General features: G+C 40.5%; 1 protein-coding gene across 2 annotated transcripts; it reads right to left on the bottom strand.

Annotated features, from left to right (window-relative positions):
- Positions 1 to 17: 17 nt before the first annotated feature.
- On the bottom strand, positions 18 to 17,240 carry kitb (KIT proto-oncogene, receptor tyrosine kinase b). 2 transcript variants are annotated; one of them, XM_088303023.1, is made up of 21 exons: positions 17,028 to 17,240; positions 14,046 to 14,321; positions 13,681 to 13,965; positions 12,433 to 12,572; positions 11,369 to 11,537; positions 10,000 to 10,189; positions 9,798 to 9,913; positions 9,607 to 9,721; positions 8,050 to 8,237; positions 7,617 to 7,723; positions 5,852 to 5,978; positions 5,656 to 5,760; positions 5,450 to 5,560; positions 4,765 to 4,903; positions 4,611 to 4,678; positions 4,434 to 4,525; positions 4,187 to 4,309; positions 3,736 to 3,847; positions 3,500 to 3,599; positions 2,577 to 2,682; positions 18 to 2,380 (listed from the first exon to the last, which is right to left on the bottom strand). In XM_088303023.1, the coding sequence occupies exons 1-21, from the start codon at positions 17,095 to 17,097 to the stop codon at positions 2,237 to 2,239; spliced, it is 2,883 nt and encodes a 960-aa protein (XP_088159149.1). In that variant the 5' UTR covers positions 17,098 to 17,240; the 3' UTR covers positions 18 to 2,236. The 2 variants fall into 2 exon arrangements, with proteins under 2 accessions (XP_088159149.1, XP_088159150.1); XM_088303024.1 differs by having other exon boundaries at positions 4,611 to 4,675.
- Positions 17,241 to 18,302: the final 1,062 nt, after the last annotated feature.

Below are 18,302 nucleotides of genomic sequence, written 5' to 3'. Positions count from 1 at the left end.
ATAAAATGGACATATCATTGCCTCTACCATCACTGGTACTTTCTTTATTTATTACAAGTCAACAAACTGTATCAAAACTGCAGGGGCTCCTTACCAGATCGCGTGCCCTCATGACAACCAGACATAGCCAGTCAAAATCTAAAGGCACATCTCTATTGTATTTACAATGCAAACACACGACATATCAATTGAAGAACACACATACAAATCAATCACTCAGTTCTGAACAGTAAGATTAGGCCTGCTCCACAAACACATCCGACCTCCCACTTGGCTGGTTACACTACTCAAAAACAACTCACATGTAAGAACAGGTAACATCCAGCTTATTTTTCTTTTTTGGGGGAGTTGGTGCTCACATGCCGCTTTGACACTAAGTGAAGCTATCGCATAGTTGCTCATACTTATTTAAGGCCAGTTTGATGATTGTTGTCCCAATGGACTGATGATTTGTAGGGAAACGCTGCACATTAACCACAATGGTGCATAAAGCAGAACATTCAGTGCTAAAAAGCAGATAATTGAAGGCTTTAAACAACAATTAGTGTTTCAGTTTCTTGTTTTGATGCTAATCAAGTAATGCTGCATCAGTGGGGCGGGGGAGATACTTGTGTTTTCATTTTGTGTTTTCAAAGTGAACAAGCCACATTGGGATTAAAGTGGAAACATTTTCCAGTCTTGATGCTAAACTGAGGTAGCAAGTGACTAGTTGAAACCAAGATGGTGAGCTGTCACTCTGTTTTTCAAGTGTAGTTGCGAAGCTAATGTAGCTAGTTAGCTGGCTTTATCACGATAAAACCAAAAGAATCGGCGACCTCTCTGTATTTATAGTTTTGATGCTATGCTAAGGTAGCTAACAGGACACTTTAAGGATGAAACCAAAACAAATGGCCAGCTTTTTTTAATTTCCAGTTTTGGTCCTAAGATAAAGAAACGAGGTGCTTCAGTGATTAATCAGTAACAAGCGTTCTTTATTTTCATTGATGCTAAATTAAAGTAGCTAGCTACCAAACTCGTTTTAGATGAAACCATGGATTTGAGAGCTCTCTGTGTTTCAAGTTTAAATGTTAAGAAGTTAGCTACGAAGTTATATTCAGTGATTAACAGAATAAGTGCGCTTTCTCATTTCTTGCCATGATGCTAAGCTAAGATAGCTAGCAAGCTGGCTGATGCTAAGGCGCCTAGTCTGACAGAAATAAAGCTACAGTAAGCAACAATTGTTTCTCAAATGCAAGCTAAAGATATGATCACAAGTTGGGCATTTTCCTGACCCCCCACCCTAACGCTGTTGTACACGTCGATGGGTCATTAGTGCTTTACGTGGCTTTTTGTCAACTTGAAATTTGTACAGCATAGATCAATCGGACATTATTGAGAGCAGTGCAGGTTGTATCTAGTGTTCATGGTACATAACGCCAGTGGTCTACTTTTATTTTTCAGTAACATTTGGCTTTTGTCACTTTGGAAACGATACATGTCAGAACATTTAGATGTGTCAAACTCATTTTTGTCCCGGCCCAATTTATGGTTTCCCTCATTGGGCCCTTAGGAGTCTGAAAACAATATACATGTATGATTGTCACAACAAATGTTTTTTTCTTTGCTCTGGCAATTGAATGTTCCATACAGTGTATTAACGACAAATTGAATTTCAAAGTTTAAGTTGAATTGTCAAAATTAATGCAGAATCTTTTAAGTATTCAACTGTTCACTATGGTGAGGATTTGGTAAAAAAACAATATTTTTAATGTGTTTTTAAAGTGAAGAAATAGTTTAATTTCTGTCTAGTTCATTTGTGAAAATTAAACAAACAAATCTATTTAGTATGAAACATGAAGTATAAAAACTATTTGCTTTAGTGGGCCATATTAAGAGATATAGTTGGCTTGGTCTGGCCTCCTGGCCTTGAGTTTGACACCTGTGATTTTAATAATTTGTGTTTGTCCAGGTATTGCCCATTCCTATGAGAATTTAGTAGGATTTGGTACAAAAGTACCGTTACTAGTATAAAACATACATGTTTTTCTTATTTTATTAATGAAACTTACAGTATATGAACACCTCAAACATCTTTGAAATTATGGCAAAATCTGTAATTTCCGTTGCAAAATATAATAGTTCAGCACAGCATGACATCCATGTTGGTGGAATGTGTTTTTAGAGGACTCGCTGCATACATGCAGTTGAAGATTACGCCAGTTCAAATGGAACGTGTAACCTTTTTTTTTTTTTTTTCTCAGACATAGTCCATGAAGACGTCTGCGGTACTCTGCAGTAAAGGCTGGTTGGGGGCTGTTGTGCTGCACACGGAGCTCAGCCTTCGTGACGGAGCCTTCTGATGGTCAGAAGGACCTGCAGCGTTGCTCAGCCTCAGGTAAACCTAAGAAATTACAGTCTTTTAAGTATAATTTTTTTTGAGGGGGGGGCGGTGGGGGATACCAACCCCCACCCCAACGAGAAAATATTCCACATCCCAACATTCTGAATAAGTTGAAATATAATTCACAAAGCATCACAAGGGAATGGCATGTGATATTAGAAGACAATCCAAATCATTCATGGTTTGCTCTACTTACGTTCCGGGTATTTTCCGACAAAAGAAGCTCAGTCCTCTCGACCAGTTTTCTGAAAGAGGGTCTTTTTAAAGGGTCCTGATTCCAGCATGAGAGCATCATGTCATACCTGGAGGGGAACACAGACCCACATTTGTTAGTTATATAAACCAATTCTAAAATTATATTCAATACATTTGCTTTTGCTAATGGAGAACATAAATTTGGAGTGTAGCTTTGTTCTGGTATTTTCTTAACTAAACACTGAAAAAAAAACTTAGTCGCTGACATTGTAGGATATGGGTTCACTCGCCTGATGTTCATGCAGGCAGCTGCCATGATCTGCGTTCTTGTTGATTTATTTTATATATATATATATATATATATTGGAGTGGTCAAAATTAAAGCGTTAACTCGAGATTAATTTTTGAAAAACGCATGCGATTAAATATCTTAACTCAGTTTTATTTACTTCAATAATTGGCATACTATGCAAAGCCAAATTCATATATTAGCTGTAGATGTTCAGCACATTATCTCAGAACAAAACACTGTGCTCAAGTTACCACTGGGCCTTGCAAACCGACACTGCTGGAGTGTGGTGCTTGTCGGGAGAACTAAATGGAAGTTTGGAGAACTGCTTCCATGAAAAATGCTCGACCCTGTTTAGATCATATTCATGGATCAAAGAAAGCAATTAGAACAGTCTTTGATTTAAAATACACTTCATATTTGGTGATTTTACATGAATTACAAGATATTCTTCAAGTAAATATGTGTTACAAGTTCAATTTGGATCAGTTTTGTAATACGGACACAACACAAGATGATGTCAAACGAGACAAGTACGATTGTGTGTACAGCGAGCAGTATGTGGCTTGGCAGAGATGGGCGTTACCAATGCAGTCTTTGTGTGGAACACAACGAACGTACACACACAAACTTACATCTCAATGGGAGCAAACTCAGGCTTGCTCATCCTATGGCCCTCTTGAATCAGTCGATAAAATGCTGAGCCCACCTGCATCCCGGGATATGGACTATTACCTGCAGCACACACATTTGGTGTGTTATACAGTATGTTTGCATGGCATGGCAGCACATCTGTCTATTCACATAGCTAATAATAATACAGAAGGTTCTCAGGCCTTCTACATGTGAGCCACAGTCCGAAATTGTTTACCCAATGAGAAGATTTCCCATAGCAAGATGCCGTAGGACCACACGTCACTCTCATATGTGTAGACACAATCAAAAATGCTCTCAGGAGACATCCACTTGACTGGAAGACGTGCCTGCACGCACAAAAGGCCACATTATGTTTGCAATATGAAGTGGAGTTTTTTATTGTGGGGACATTTTTCCAATCCAATGATTTTCATAAATCATTGGAAGAAAGATTTTTAGACCAAAAAATTAAAGCAGTAAATCCCCTTGTGTAGGTCTTTCTCCCTTTTTTTAAAGTAAAGAAGAAACTCCGTCAATCGCAGGGCACAAACAGACAAACAACTGAAAATAAAACTCTGACCTGTGTTCTATTCGCAAAAAGTCTCTAAGGCACGGCCAACAGACAACTTTCAACAACCAAGAATCCAATGGTAGGGGAAGGAAGGAGTCGGCAGAGCTGAACTCACATTGCCGCGGAGCACGTAGCTGGAATCGGTGGTGATGTCCCGTGCCAAGCCAAAGTCGCAGATCTTGGCCACCCTGCCGTGAGTCAGTAGAACATTTCTGGCTGCCAGGTCCCTGTGAATGCACTGCACGAGCACAACACACACACGGATGTATGGATATTGACTTTGCAACTGGTTCTGGTAGCTTGACTTACCTAATATTGTAGCCCGTGATTAAATCCTTCGTGATGTGAAGTAGCAGACTTACATTCTTAGAGGTTATGTACTCCATCCCTTTGGCCGCCTGGTAGGAGAAGCTCAAAAGATCTTCAGCAGCCAAAGAAAGTTCATCTGCATCTTCTAAAAGAAACCAGACGTTATATTACCTATACAAAAAAGGATGATGTGTGGTCATTGCTGCAATGCCTGATGGGAAACGGTTTACCTGACTGTGAGGACCTTTCTTTATCCGAGGAACGCATGGGCATATATTCTGTACCGGTCACTTCTCTGCTGCACACACATACACATGATATTTCTAGAAGAACGGTATGTACAACATAACATGTTATCAACTATGACAATGAGTGCAAGATTACCTTGCAGGCTCCGTTTGCTTGGAGACGTTGCGATAGTAACCGTTGCCCGTCTGGGAATTTAGGAAGGATTCTCTTTTTCTGCGCAGGAAGTTGAGGAGGTCGCCATAGCAACAGTATTCAGTGATCACTAAAATTGGACCTGGAAGAGTGCAGAGAATTCCTGAAATAAATTTGAATGCAACTCAACTCAAACACGGAGTTACTGTTTGTGATTTATAAGCAGTTCATTCCGACATCAGTCGACTCAATTGGCATTTGCACCGACAAAGTGGGATAATATGAAAGCTGTGTGACAAAATACCAATATTTTTAGTCAAGTCAGTATTCAATCGTTTTAAATGAGGACTTTTCATGCCAAGTGTCTTTCTGCTTATTTGGTGTCCATCAAGAGGTTGCAGAGTGGTCAATACCAAGGCCCAGACAGCGAGATAATACTCCTGCACTCAATCAGCGTCTTGTCAGGGATGGCTGCCATTAACTTGACAGTCCAATATCTGATTTCTATTCAAAGCATAATGACTGCCTTAGATTGCAGCAAGTCGGTGCTTTTTACGCCGCCTCAGCCAACCATAAAAAAAAATCAATACTCAAGTCAAGCAAAAGTGAAGGAAAGACAATTATAGAGTCCAGCAAGACAACGAAAGCTTGAGTCAACTCTTAATTCTTGTTTTGAAATTTCTCTCACCTCCGACCGTGCAGGCTCCCAGAAGGTTGACGATGTTCATGTGGTTGCCGAGGTAACTGAGCACCTTCAGCTCTGACATCAGCGCCTCCTTCTCCGTGGCGTGAGCATTGGCTGCGAAGACAAAAACATGGGGGACATTGAGGCTTCCTTGTGTTGCAGCAGCCAAAGGTGAAAAAATAAATAAATAAATGGAAAAAGTCCATTACGTTTGAGCATCTTGACAGCCACGGTCGTGACTGTGTCAGCTGAGCACAGGCCGTACGCCGTGGCCCTCACCACTTTTCCAAAAGCTCCAGAACCCAGAGTTTTACCTGCGTGTTCACACAGAGGAATCTTTAACAACATCCAGCTTTTACACAACTGGAACGCTTCGAGAAAGCAGACGCACGTTAATTGTCATACCAAATCGTAGCTTCTGCCGAGAAAACTCCCATTTAGAGTCGTAGGGAAGCTGGGTGGGGTCAAAGTAAATGTAGTTGTTGCCATGGATACTCTCGATGACTTTCCACTGGATTTGGAATTTAGGTTTCTGTTTTAAAGAGAAGAGAAATAGGTGCGGATTAATATAAACAAATCAGACTTAAAGGGATCATAGAGCAAAGACGGTCCAACAAGTTACCTTTTTGTATCTTTTTTTTTTTAATCAGGAAACTGATATTAGAAAAAGAAATCAATACAAATCTAAAGAGTTTTAAAACGTCTTCTTGTCTGATTCAGCCTGTGTAAGTAAAGAAGCTGCTGGAAGGGTGATTTAGATTTAGATTTTATGGAGGTGATTATCGTTTTTTAATAATAATATTCCCTTTATTAGTCCCACAATGGGGAAATTCGAGATTCGAACCCAGGCCTCCTGGGGAGACTGGGTCCTGAACGCGGCGCCTTAGACCACTCGGCCATCCTGGCAGCCAGTTTTTACTCATATGAGCACATGTTTGATGCAATATTTTGTGTAAAACGCTTAAATTTAGGGTGGTCACACACACACGAGACCACCCTAACCTTGCAAAACAGCATTGTGATGTGTTTCTATATGCCCTATTCAGTACTGAATTCCATTGCACTGTCTTCTTTATTTATCTAATTTATATATTTGTCTGTATTATTGTTGTATTGCACTGGAGAGGGGAGCCCTCTAATCTCGTTGCACACTTGAGTACAATGACAATAAAGGGATTTCTATTCTATTCTATTCTAAATATTTTCACAGACTGTAGTGAACAAGAATAGTAATTAATTTCAGACAACATGACTGATAAACCAAGCAATATTACAATGCTTGCCTCCCTGCTGTGACGTAGACAGCTAAGACGTTAAAAAAAAAACAAAAAAAAACTAGCCGAACTCCAAACGGGGGCGTGCCAACGCGTAAATCTTATCCCCAAAGAGCCCTTAAATCACAACATTCTTTTAGGGCGGATTTAGTGCAGATGTATGTATATTGACTTTATGTACTGTGTGTACATATTATGTAAGTGTCCCTTTCAGGTTACTTACTACATACTTATTTTTCATGTGCTTTACTTTGATTGACACACTCATTCTAAAAAACATCATTATTAGTTTTTAGTTTTTCATATTTTGGTTAACAACATGAGAGAGAAATTATATACATGACTTGTTCTTACTTCAGTCATGTTAAGTGTTTATACTACAGTAATGACAATTGAATATAATATACATTTCTTTCATTATATTAATTACAACTTTGTAATTATGATCATATCATTTTTTGATTAGTTGGGAGGAGTCCTGTTATTACTGTCTACTAAGTTTTAATGATCAAAGGGTTCCTTCCTTCTTTCTTCTTGAAGACCACATGAATCTCACTGACAAAATGTGGAAATATGCAGGAGGTCTTTTGCTTCACATGCTGATGCAAGCCAATTATCTTGGAGCCTGAGTCACTGCTCTGGAATAAGAGCAAGCTGTCATGCTGTTCCAGACGTGTGTCAGTTGAATCTCTCTGATGGTTGGTTGACGACTGAGTCATTTCCATTTCATTTAAACACATTCAAAAGAAAAAGACTATCTGCAGGATATTGTTCATAGATGCTGCCTTTAATCACACATAAAAAGGGAGGCATGACTCATCAGGGGATGATTGCCGTTCCTTTGTAAGAAATTTTAAAGGTCATGACGTGGCATTTTGGAGTATTTGCTCTCTTACCTGCATGTACTTGTAGAGCAGCACCACCAGGATGAGGCAGAGGAAGGCGCCAGTGGCCACCATGCCAGTTAGAAGTGGGGTGAACAGTTTATGCTGGACGAGTCGCTCTGTTGGAGAAGCCATTGTGGCGTTACACACACATCTTTACACAAAACACAGGGCCTCAGACGACCCTGGCCTCAGGAGTAAGACAAGCAGCTGCAGCAGTGGCGTTTGTTTGTTTGTGTCCTGGATTAGTGTACCGACACCATCTAATCCCGGCCTTGTATTGTCAGCATATGATAATCTCATTCAGTCTTTAGTCAGTAACCACACACCTGCCCTGGGGGGTTAAAGGGTTTGCCTGTGTGGATCCTTGTGGTGGGGTTTATGAATAACATCCATGCAGCCACAAATGTGTGTGTGTGTGTTACAGATATTAATGATACGGTACCGCTGATAGAGAAGAGGGTATAAGCTTCTTCCTGGTCTGTGGAGGCCACACACTCCAGCGTATGGTAGTTGCCATGCTCCTTGCTGATGTTCACTCGGCTCTCCACCTCACTCCTACTAAAGGTGGATTCTGTCACCATGGCAACATCAGCAGTATCCCATTGGGTGGCATTGGGTACGTGTGAACACCTGAGGAGAGGTTATGTGGGAGGTCATTCCTGTAATATTGCTCCCCTAATATTACTATTTGGCAAATCATGATTATTTGTGCAATTGACAGGTCACAGTGAGACTTGGAATGTAGCCATTTTTTATTTTAATTCTAGAATTTGCTATGGGATCAGTAAACTTCTCAACCTGACCTACTCTTCGGTCTAGCCGAACCTAACCTGACTACTTACTTTATTTAATTAGTAATATTTTTGCCTTACCTTTTTTGAATGGACAAAGCGACCGCATCACTATAGTTGATCAAATTAAAAGTTAAAATGTGAATTTAAAATAATTTATTTTAATAATAAAAAAAAAATATTCCATAGTCAATTGTATTATTTATAGCTAAATTGAGCTATAAACCAATTATTTAATAAAGTAAATAATTCTTTACTGTATATGTAAAATTAATCAATCATCGAATTAGGTAAAAAAAAAAAAAAGAATTAGTAAAGACATTTTAATAAACCAATTTTAGCACACACACAAATAACTAACCTAAATTGATGCAGCAAGTGTTAAACTCTCAATAATGAAAAATAAATGCTCAATGGGCCGGATGACAGAACTGAACAGGCCATACATTGCCTGCACGCCATACTTTGAGCACCACTGCTTTTTACTCTATTTTAACTTGATTTCCCAATTTTCTTACTCTGCTTAGCTATTTGAAACTCAATACACCACCCCATTTCTGTTTACCTGGCTGTGTGAGTGTTTTATCAGCTTTCGGAAGCTATTTTCTTAGTTCAATAGTACACAGCTACTTGGTTAGCTTGCTTTAGGGAACTTAACTATGTGTTTTAATAAGTCGATTGGTTAGCTTCAAGTACAGTAAACTGGGATACAATTACTTTGGCAGTGAGCCTTATAGATGCTATAGTTAAATCCCTGCACTAGTTTAACTAAAGGGTAACCTACTAAGATAGGTTAACTTGAAAAAGGCATTTTGGTTAATTTTATTTTAAAACTACATATATATGTATAGCTTAATAGAACAACCTTCTTCAGAAAACCGAACCGATAAGTTAGTTTTATGGAGCTACTTGACTAACATGGTCATTAACTAAATAAAACAAGCCATAGTTAGCACTAATTGGTTAGCGTTGTTAGCCATAGCAATTACGTCATTAGCTTTGGGCATGATATGATTAATTTTAAGAAACAATTGGACGAATCTTACCAAATTATATTTTTGTTACGTTTTCAGGCGGAAAACTGATTACGAAGAACAAAAGAAAGATGGCTAAGGTTGTTGTATTCTGGAAGAATAGAACATTTCTACACTGAATATTCAGCAAATATTGGTGTGGTTAGTTCATAGTGGATACAAGCGCTGAAATACCTTGTGTGGGGAATGTCACAGATGTACCAGCTGATTTTTGGAACTGGGTGACCGGCGGCGACACACCGCACCTGACCATCGACTGGCCCTTCCTGGGCGATGATGACCGGCTTACCTTGTAGAGTGAGTAGACATCATAATCAGATGCTCACACCCTTAAGAAGTCTGGTAATGTAGAAGAAATGACTTACTATTGACATATACGTGAAATAGATGGTCGACAGATGCGTCTTCATGACTGGCTGAGAATTTATAGACGCCACCTTCCGAGCCAAGAACCCTCACTAGTTTCAGCTCACTAATGAACCTAAATGTAAAGTCACATGAAATGTATTGTGGGGTGTGATTGTGTGCTCTTTGCTCTGGAATCAGACGACATGCTCCAAATGATACCTGTATTTGTGTTGGTGGATTGTGATAACGTGCTCCGTAGTGTTGAGCAGTTGTTTGTCGTTGTAAGACCAAGACAGAACGTTGGGCGCTGGATAAGCCTCTAAATCAACTCTGAGATTCAGGCTCTCCCCCTCACGGACGCCGGCCTGGATGGGACTTGGGCGGCTTAACATGGTAATGAAACCACTATCTGCAAAACAAATACAGTATATCCACAAGGTAGTTCATTTCACAACAGGAACTGCAAATTCGGATTGTTGTGTGAATGTTGAAAGACACAGATGGTGTCTGTAGCTTTTGTGGGTTTCAAAATGATTCTTCTGCTCTTTTTGTTTTTAAATATCAGTACCATCGCTCAATGGATTTGCAGTGTAGTTATTGAACATCCAGAGCTCGGCCGTCCCTCCCGGGGGCGAAATGGTCTGATGCCCATTTTTGGGAAATTGACAAATTTTAAAAAAGGGTTTGGTTAACAAAGGCCGGAGGTTGATTTTAGTCCAGCCCACGAATCGGTCCTCGTGCACGTGATGAACCTACTTGCGAATTGGGCAAACGACAAAAATTGTCTCCGGTTGCCGGAAGGGGGTGGGGGAGGCCGACAATTTTTTTGAATAAGGCCGGAGGGTCGAGGCGGGAACGGTACCGAGTTTGCGGCCAGAGGTCAGGGGACTGACCGACAAAAAAGGGTCAAGTGCCCAGCCCTGATCTTTCAATTGTGCATCGCACGGCATATCAAATAAATCACGGTGCAATCATATACAGTCATGTTTAATGGATATAAGAGAGCAGTTAACCTTTTCGGTTCCACTTTAAATGAGCCTTTTGACATCCGGCTTTCAAGTCAACCTGCTCCTGCTTTATTTGCGAGACCGTTTTTTGAGTATTTGTTCTGTCTTTTATTTGCTTCTAAAACAGGGCAACACCTTGCAATGGTCTTGTCAACATGTCGTGTCCGAACATGTTCACAGACTCAGAGGTCGTCATGGGTGCACCTTAAGAAACTTTGAAGTGTAGGGTTGGATGTTCCTTTCGGGCCCTGATTTGCATAGCATGCAAATGAAAGTGAGCTTTTAAAGCATCAGGTTTAGTTTTTTTTTTTTGTAGGTAAGAAGTCTAGATACAGTCTCTATACAGTATGAAATCCTTGGAGAAGAATTGTGGTGCACAATTCAGGAAAGCTCAAATGGATGACATCATATCGATAGTTGTGTTAACAGCTCCTTTAGCACTGTGACCTTAACCCTTCTATTGGGTCATGGTACAGTGCATTGTACCAATCATGGTTTTATTGAATATTCCATAACTAGCTACAATGATGTAATGCCATTTCAGGAGACACATTGTACGTTATATGTGCTTTAATGCTTACCGTAGACATTCAGGTGCAGTGCCGTAGAGCTTCCGCCTCTCTCGTTGTGGGCCGAGCAGCGGTACGTCCCAGAGTCAGTTCGCTTTACAGATCCTATCGAGAGTCGGGAGGCCCGTTGATAACCTCGAGAGCCGGACAGGATGTGTGATGTGTGAGCTTCATTCGGATGCTGCAGACAGCAAACGACGACAATGTTAAGTGTTATTTTGTCTTCCGCTCACGTTTACCAGAATACAAATGTGACTACCGGAAACGTGAGAACACAGTGTGCTAGAAAGCACACGAAAGTTCAACTTTTGCAAAGGTTTCATCTTTCTCCGATTGTGTTACCAAATATCGATAAGCAACTTTTTTTATGGAACTTTCATGGAAACTGACCTTTGGGTAATCACCGGAATCCATTGAATTTGTTGAAGTCTTGGTGCCTGATTTAATGAAAGTCCCCTTGGGAGTTCCTGACTTGTCACATTACATGAGAATGTGATGGATGTGACCTTTTATCATCAAAATTGAATCACTCTTCCCACTGAATAATGCCATTTGAAGAAAATCAAAGCGTTCTTTTTGGGTTTCAGGATATGGAACGCAGGGACAGGGACATACTAAACATGCTATGTTTTTTTTTTTTGTCCAATAATCTTTCTGATTATGTTGTCTAACAAACAGTGTGATCATTCTTCGGTCACAATTTAACAAATGTTGGTTTGTTACAGACAAGCCACATGTGCCTTTAGCGCGGTGCTTCTCAAATAGTGGCACAGGCACCCCTGGGGGGGTGCGGTGCGATGCTTTTTTTCCGCCGTACTACGATAAAGTGTAATTGCACATCCACTCCAGTAGTTGGCAGTGGTGCTCTACTTGCCCACTGTGCACAGCGAGTTAACTACGGTGTAGGTTTAATTTGCAATGAAAATGCTATTATTTATAGTTGCGACGGAGAGTGGGTGGTGCAGGGTGGGGGGGGTGAATTGTTTTCTTCTTGTTAGGAGGCAGGCGTAACAGAAAATAATTGAGAAGCTGCTTTAGAGTAATTGCTTGCCATCAAGGGTGATATAAAAACTCACCGCCGTTGATGGATAGTCCCACTTGACATTAAAGTCTGGGTTGACATTGGAGGAGCTACAAGTAAGCTCAAACTTCTCTCCTTTCCGCAAGATAACCTTGTCTCTTTGGGACAAAGTGATGACCGGAAGCACCTCTGGTACTGTATGAAAAAATGCAAAAGGACATCATAACATCAGAAATTAATTGCAAAAAGTCATTGGGATTCCTTAGACTTTTCTTTTTTAGGTATGTGCAATTATTGGATTGGCTGGATTGATAAACATAACTCATCATGAATAGCGATAAAGAGAATCTTGCAATCAACTAAAAGAGCCTCAAGAGTGTCATTCCTGTTTCTTCACTGGAAATAAATGAGCACATGCACACGCACGCACTTTTAAATTTGCATATCCATAGCCTTAGGCACACATAAACGGCATGATTTACTGTTTTCGATAAATGTCATCGACGTCACTGGCGCTTGTTTGACAAAGGTTGTCATAATTCTATTTAGCCCAAATGCCACCTTCATGCACTGTTACAAAGCTTTGTTCAGACAGGCGTTCTCTTAATCCCTTTGTCCTTCACCATGCACGACCACATTTCACTACCTCTCTCTATCACTCTCCATGGAAACCAATAACTCTGCCCAACATGTCTTTATTTGGACATTGTAATCTTGTGCACGTATAAGTACAAACATGAAGGTCAGCCCTTCATTTGACAGAAACAGTACTGGGATCATTAAGGTGATTTTAGATGCTCGTTTGGTATTCAGTGAGTACTTTATAGTTTGTCAATAATGTTACACCCTAAACTTGTATTTATGATCAAGGTTAAATATCTTTTTAGCAGATAGTATTTACACGCACAAATTAAAAAGTATAATAAAAATGTATTTTACAGGGCTCAACTTCTTTTTACACTTGTATGACGTTCAACATTTCTAAAAAGTATAAGGCTAGTTCTCAATAGGGTCACAGGGGAGTTGCAGCAACATGTCCCTGAATTTGGGCGAGATACACCCTGGACTGGTCACGAGCCAATCACAGAACACATGCAATCATTTTCAAGCACATTCACAGCTGACAAAAGAGGGTGTTCAGTGAACCCAACATGGAATGTCTTGGTACTAAGTAGAAGGCTACCATGCTGCAGTCCAAATTCATTAGCACCCAAATGACAAATCTTGCACAGCCATGTTGATAAATTCTCAGGATAGTATAGAAAACCGTTGGACAGCATTAGAAACGGTGGATATTGTTTACCTAGCCGCACGTCCACGGTGTATTGGCTCGATATGACTTTATCTGCTCCGAGCTGCCCCACGCAAACGTAGCAGCCTTCAAACTCCTTGCTTGCATTGCTGATGATGACGCCTTGCTCGTGGTGGGTCCAGTAAGTCATGGCGGAGGGCAAAGGTCGCCCGTCACACGTCTGCAAAGCAAGCAGCGTGACGTCCGGGTGGGTCACGAGGCAGGGAATGGTGCAGTTCTCGCCCGCACGCACCAGGATGACGTTGACCATGGTGCGCTGGAAGGCGCTGACAGGGTCTGACAAACGTGGAGAGGGCACGTCCATGAGTCTCCAATTTTATTTGGGTAGTGCCACATCACAACAGAAGAACACCCACCTTTCACGTATACGTAGATGGACGTGCTCTCCAGTGTCCTGTTATTGACACACACGTAGCGGCCCATGTGGTAGGCTTGCACTGCGGGCACCTTGACAACAGCCACGCCGCCCTCCTCCGCCTCCCCCTCCAGTCTGCGAGCGTTCCCCCTCTGCCACCTCAACCTGGATGCGGCGCCAGACGCGGTGGCATTGTCATGGCAATAGAGCTCCAGCCTCCCCCGCTTGGGAACAACAATATGAGGCCCACTGGGGGAGATGATGGGCTTGCACCACCCTGGAACGAAAGTCAAAAGGAGGAGTTGTAACACGGACAGAAGTTTTGGGACACCTGGTTTTTATACCTGAGAGGTGTGAAAACGGAAGAAATTATGGCGTTAGGCTCACCATTGGAGCTATAACAGCTGAATTAATAGATCAATGTTCAAGATTTATTAGAATTTGTATCCTCTTCAATCAAGCATTTCACATTTTATATGGACCAAGATAACACTTGATAACAATTGAGCAATGATGCGATTGAAATTGCAAAGATTCAGGCAGGATGTTCTCTGAGTCAGGTGGTCACTAAAGTGTGGCTTAGTGTCACTGAATGTAATCAGAAAATACAAAGAAGAGAGGTACATAGAGAGTGGAATAGTCACAGAAAGGCGTAGAAGCGGACCGTGGACGTCTTTGGAAATATATCGGTGGATCAAACATGTAAATCAGCTCCTTGTTAGACAAAAGTGACTCAAACATTGAACTGTTGGATTTGTATTAAAATATTTCAAGAAAGTCAAATTAAGTTTATCTGCAAAGATTATCGTGCCTGAAAGTCCACCTGGAAGCTGAATATCTCAAATTTATCACGAGTACACCACCGAACAAAAACTTCACAAAAATTATAAACACGGAAATTATGATATTGTCTCACTTCACCCATAAATTCAGGAAATCTTTATGGAATCTGTTAAGCTGAAGTCAAATAATAAATGCAGGAAGCCATGACTTATCCTCTTGCAAAAGGCAACAGGTGTTTACGTCAATTACTAATTGTGGATTAACAAATACACATTCTAAACAATAATTTTAGAACCAATTAAGCAAAATTGGAAAATTTCCATTCAATGCAGCATTTACATCCTCTTGTGACTGACTCGCTTTCAGTCCAGAGTGTCGTCTGCCTTTGGCCCTAAATCATATGAGATAGGCTCCAGTCCCTGCCAGGACCCTGACCAGATCCTGTAAGTGTTTTAGAAAATGGATGCATTGTTGGTGCCAGAATGAGCTGTTTGTAGAAAAAAAAAAATCAGATTTTGTGCTCGTGCCGCCTTCTCTCTGTTCTTTCTCGGTTGTGTTTTGCTGCTCCGAGTTTCCCAGGAAGGGCCTTAGTATGTGGAGCTTTTAATTTGCCCAGCAACAAGGACCCATGTGACATGATCAGGAAAAACAAACTGAGCAATTAGGTCATCCTGTCTGCGTGATGTCTTAGAATTGTATCAAGAAGTTTAAAAAAAAAACAAAAAAAGGTCATCGGACAGTGGGAGAGAGTATTGTAGTTTGTTGGTACGTAGCCTAAGCTAATGCAGACATGTTGCTAAAATTAACAAAGAGCCCAAGAGAACAAAACAGAGTATAAATAGAGTGCTTAATGGGATGATTAAATAGTATGTTTTGATTGGCACCCGGCCACTGAAGATATAGTGCTATCTAACCAACGATGCTCAGTGGAATAATCAATAAATATGAGCTGTCTTTAGCTGAGTAATCATGACCTCAGGCCTCTGAGATAAATATATGCATCTAACATTTCCATCAGCGAGAAGTTTTCTCTCGTGCCTGTTGGGCACCGTATCAAGAACAGGATCTTCATGCGACCGTTGTGCCTTCAGGCCAAACCAAACCGATCTCCGGAGGACGTAAACCGAGAACTCTCAGAGATGTCAACATTGGCTTTTAGTTCTGTTGAAAAGCAAATGTTGTGTTGTGTGTTGAGATCTTTGTTTGCTGTGCTCAGTGCAAAGTATTATTTCGCTTTTGATGAATAATTGATTGGTTTGTAACTGACAACAACGCACACCTGTTGCCTGGCGGGAGAAGACGCAATTACCATCCTCCCACTCCTTCCCCCTCATTTCTTCTTGCGCTCCTCCATGGTGGTTATGCAAATAAGGACTGATACGATCTGTAAACCTGAGCTTACAGGTTACGTTAAACTGCACCGTTAAACTCCAGCAGGTTCCCATGAACAGTGTTTGTTTCCTTCGGGACCGCAAACATTCAAATAAATGAGTGAGAGCCAAACCAACAACTGACTGTTACATTGACGATATTCCAACCGAATCAAAGGCAATTTAAAAAAAACTGCCCGCAAATACTTGAGTACATACTGTGATAATGTTTAGATTTTTTTTATTTTTTTTTTATTGTTGCTATTATACTACTATATTTTCCACATATGGGTCAACTCAAGATCCACGCTGCCGGTCATTTTATGTGGCTCGTAAAAGCCTGGAAATAAAGAGTGTCACATTAAATACAGAAAAGTCCAAGATCATTATGACGTACCAATTTTTACGTAGTCTTTATTCACATTTTTTTTCTCGTTAGCTTGCAAAAGTGCGCAAAAACTGATTTCCTCAAATTTGTGGAGGGGTGGGGCATAGGACCAAGAAGAACCTTTTTTAATTTCGTCTTATTTTGGAGACAATCCAGATGATGGTAATTTCACAATAAAAAGTGTACATTTCAGCTAAATGGTTGCAAATGAGAATCTGTAAAATGTACAGTTTAATCCAAATGTATTTATTATTGGCCTTAAACCTCATGTCCTATACTGATAATTTGATCGTATATATGTCTTGGGTCTTCCACCCTCAAAAAGAGCTTAGAGAAGCAAAAGGTGCTGCGAAATCTCACAACATATAATTGTAATACTCTCAGAAAGTAAGCGAACAGTAAATAAGTTAGTTTTTTTTTCAGCAGCAAGCGTGTTCCCTACCTGTCAGTGGAAGGAAAATCAAATGTGATGCAAAAACAATCCACAGGCATGTCACGCTGAAGTTTTCCATCTTGGCTCTCTACTTCATGTGTCTCATGCCATCCTGCTCAGTCACAATTCAGCTCCCGACTGGATCCAACGTGGCGTGAACAGATCGACTCTAAAATAATGCGTGCAAAAGGGATGAGCTCTCTGGGATGGATACCGTGGCTATTAAAGACAGTGCACAAGACTGAGCCTCTCCTCCTCACCGACTCTCCTCCCTCCCTCGGGCACCTCCTCCCTGTCCCGCATTGGCTGGAGGCGCGCCAAAAGTGATGAGAGCTGCATTACTGGAAATTTAGTTGACAATTTCCAGCTTGTATGCATGATTATGGAAAGAAGAAGCAAGAACTATTCCAAGTGTTTCGTGTTGTGCTCATTTGTTTTGATGAGTTAAAATGTGCCTGCCACATCTCACACTCGAGTGTTGCCCGCTGTGATGCTGAGAGCTCATTCTGTTGCCGATGGAGGCACTTTTCCGCCTTCACAAGGCGAATAATGTTCAGTTTGGCCATTCGCCTAATAAAATGCTTATCATGGTGGTCGTGACCACTGAAAGATTACATTGACAAATGTAGTGGCTAAAATATTAGAAAGGGGCTTAGAAACAAGCACTAGTTCATTTAGATGACCTTATTTTTGTTTTAGTAATTTTAGGTTGTTTATTTACTTAACGGTAAAAACTTACAAGCCTTTGGAAATATCAATTTGCACTGGAAAGTAGTTTTCCCTGCGACAGTTTGTGTTAGTTTTCTTAAAGGTAAAATTTGTGTCTATAGACCTGTATTTCGGCACACTTGAACAACGATCCAGTGCAAGAGCTTTATGACTAACTGCCTTCACATGGATAAAGATACTCACTTTTTATGATTTGGGAAGTATTACAGCACCAACATTAAAAACAGCCCTGACTGTCCATCAAAATTAAATTTTGATATAAGGAATTTTTGGGCACAGTTTAGTAAATTTTTGTTTTTTTAAATTTTTTTATTGACATGACCACTGAATTTCGCGGATGATTTAATAGCAGTTGTACTCAGGCAAACATTATTAATGCATTTTTTTATTTTTTTATTTTTTTTTTGCTTCTATCAATGTACTATTCACTCGTATGCAAATTTTAACTTGTGTCGGAAGCTGCCCCAATTTTTTTGTCTCACATTGTGTCATGTGTGTTCACTGGAAAACGTGCGGTGGTAATAACTAATGGCCACGATGTGGAGCCTTGTTGCG

Source organism: Idiotropiscis lumnitzeri, chromosome 8 (assembly GCF_059441095.1).
Source record: "Idiotropiscis lumnitzeri isolate Australia: NSW breed Sydney's pygmy pipehorse chromosome 8, RoL_Ilum_1.0, whole genome shotgun sequence".
In the NCBI taxonomy this organism is placed as follows: domain Eukaryota; kingdom Metazoa; phylum Chordata; class Actinopteri; order Syngnathiformes; family Syngnathidae; genus Idiotropiscis; species Idiotropiscis lumnitzeri.
The sequence above is the reverse complement of the archived record's forward strand: the minus strand, read 5'-3'. Positions and strand labels throughout refer to the sequence as shown.